This window comes from Propithecus coquereli, unplaced genomic scaffold (assembly GCF_000956105.1).
Source record: "Propithecus coquereli isolate 6110/MARCELLA unplaced genomic scaffold, Pcoq_1.0 Scaffold316, whole genome shotgun sequence".
NCBI lineage: Eukaryota > Metazoa > Chordata > Mammalia > Primates > Indriidae > Propithecus > Propithecus coquereli.
The window spans coordinates 721,778-723,560 of NW_012148797.1; the positions used below are offsets into that span (position 1 = coordinate 721,778).

The window sequence follows — 1,783 nt, forward strand, 5'->3', positions numbered from 1 at the left end:
TTATAGAATGTAAATGCTACACATACATATGTAACTGTAATCAAAATTAAGCTTAGTCACTAAAAGATGATTCACTATCTGAACTTTCTTCTGCAGTTTTTTCACTTTCGCCATCAGGCACTGGAGCATCTGGCCTCCTGAAAGAAGAAAAAAATTTTTTAAGGTTTTTCACAATTCGAAAAAACATTTACAAACTGTAAATTAGGGTCATCTTAGAATATTGTTGCTAATAAATCTGCCAAGTCTGTGTCTTTAACTGAAGGACTTTCCTGCTCTACACCACAGTGTGCTTCTCTCTGGCTTCTTCGGCACCACGGGGATTAAATGCTATTCCTGTAGACGCCACGGCACTATTTTCTCTTGCCAATCCTTACACAGTATGCTATTTCAGCAATTTCTGCTTCTCATTACCATGGAGACCTAACTACAGAGATGCAATCTGTAGAGGCTGGCATGACCAGTGCTAAATCCCTGAAGCCTCGAAGCGTACATGAGGTACAGAGAAAGTAAAGCTAGAAATGGAAAGAAAAGGAAAACCTTCATGTTCAGGAAAGCTGCAGGGAAAAACTTAGAAACTGAAGAGAGTTCAAGAATGGCTATTAAAAAACACAAGCAATACAGAAATTTTGTGGGGAAGGAGAGTGCCTAGTCAAAGAAAGTTCTTCATGTTTGAATGTTTTCACTTACACATTTTATCTTTAGAGAATAAATATAAAAAGTATGAGTTGGCAAAAATACTGTTTCAAAGATTCCCTAGGCACAGTAAGGAGACACGAGAATGGTTAAACTCCATCTTTGCATGGATATGCTATAACAAACCAAAACGAAATTTTAATGGTGCTATTAAAATAGTCAACTAGATAGGCCCCAATAGTGTTTGTGCTAGTAAATCCTTTAATCAATACAGTGGCACTATCACTCAGCTTCCATTCACTCTCACTAAGAAAGCAAATTAAGCAAGGAAAGTATACTTTGGGAAAAATTAAGAGGAAAAGGAAGAATTATATAGCTACTATATCTTAATAATTAAAAACTACAAGACTTATTTCTCCCTCAGCCTCCTTGAGTCCTATTACAGATTTAAGACACTCAACAAATAAAACTCTTCTTTGTCACAAATAGAAATTACTATTACTAAAATAAGAAAATGTATAGTCTAACAGTTACTTTTAGGTATTAAAAATAATGGCTTATATTTTTAATATATTTGGCATGCTACAAAACATAAAGAAATGCTGGCATTGCTCCCTAGCTGTCAAATATAAACCCATTTGCTCTGCTGAACAATTTTGGATTATGACTATAAGGAAGCCATATATACCCAGTACAGTGAAAGTTTAAAGGTGGGCTTAGCATTTTTAGATTTTAATTGATGCTCCATTTGCCTAAAATACTAACTGGGGACCATCATCCTCATTGCTCTTCATTGGAAGCAACAACTCTTGAAGTAGTGGACATGAATACTGGGCACATTTTTCCCAGTAAATTTCCCTTCGCTATGTAGTTGATTTCTTACTGTCTCCACTTTGTTAAAAGGGAAAACATTACCAGAAGGAATTATTTCAAAACAACATCAAAATTATATTAGTATCTATGACAACTCAAACAAATAAAACAATGTACATATAACTCCCTAAAATAAATGCTACTTAAGAAAAGCATAAAAAAAGCTAGGTCTAGAAGAAGTGAAACTATAACACTTATTAATTTATATGTGTAACTATTTTGATACATGTGATGCTGTATCACATAGCAGTTAAAAACCTAAGACCCTGGGGCCAGA

General features: G+C 34.5%; 1 protein-coding gene across 2 annotated transcripts in view; it reads right to left on the bottom strand.

Annotated features, from left to right (window-relative positions):
• The window catches only part of CCDC53 (coiled-coil domain containing 53), a 63,478-nt gene continuing 61,695 nt past the window's right edge, over positions 1 to 1,783 (bottom strand). For both annotated transcript variants that reach the window (XM_012650255.1, XM_012650253.1), the window contains exon 7: positions 1 to 137. In XM_012650255.1, the coding sequence (XP_012505709.1) occupies positions 53 to 137 (85 nt within the window). In that variant the 3' untranslated portion in view covers positions 1 to 52. The remainder of the gene's footprint in view (positions 138 to 1,783) is intronic.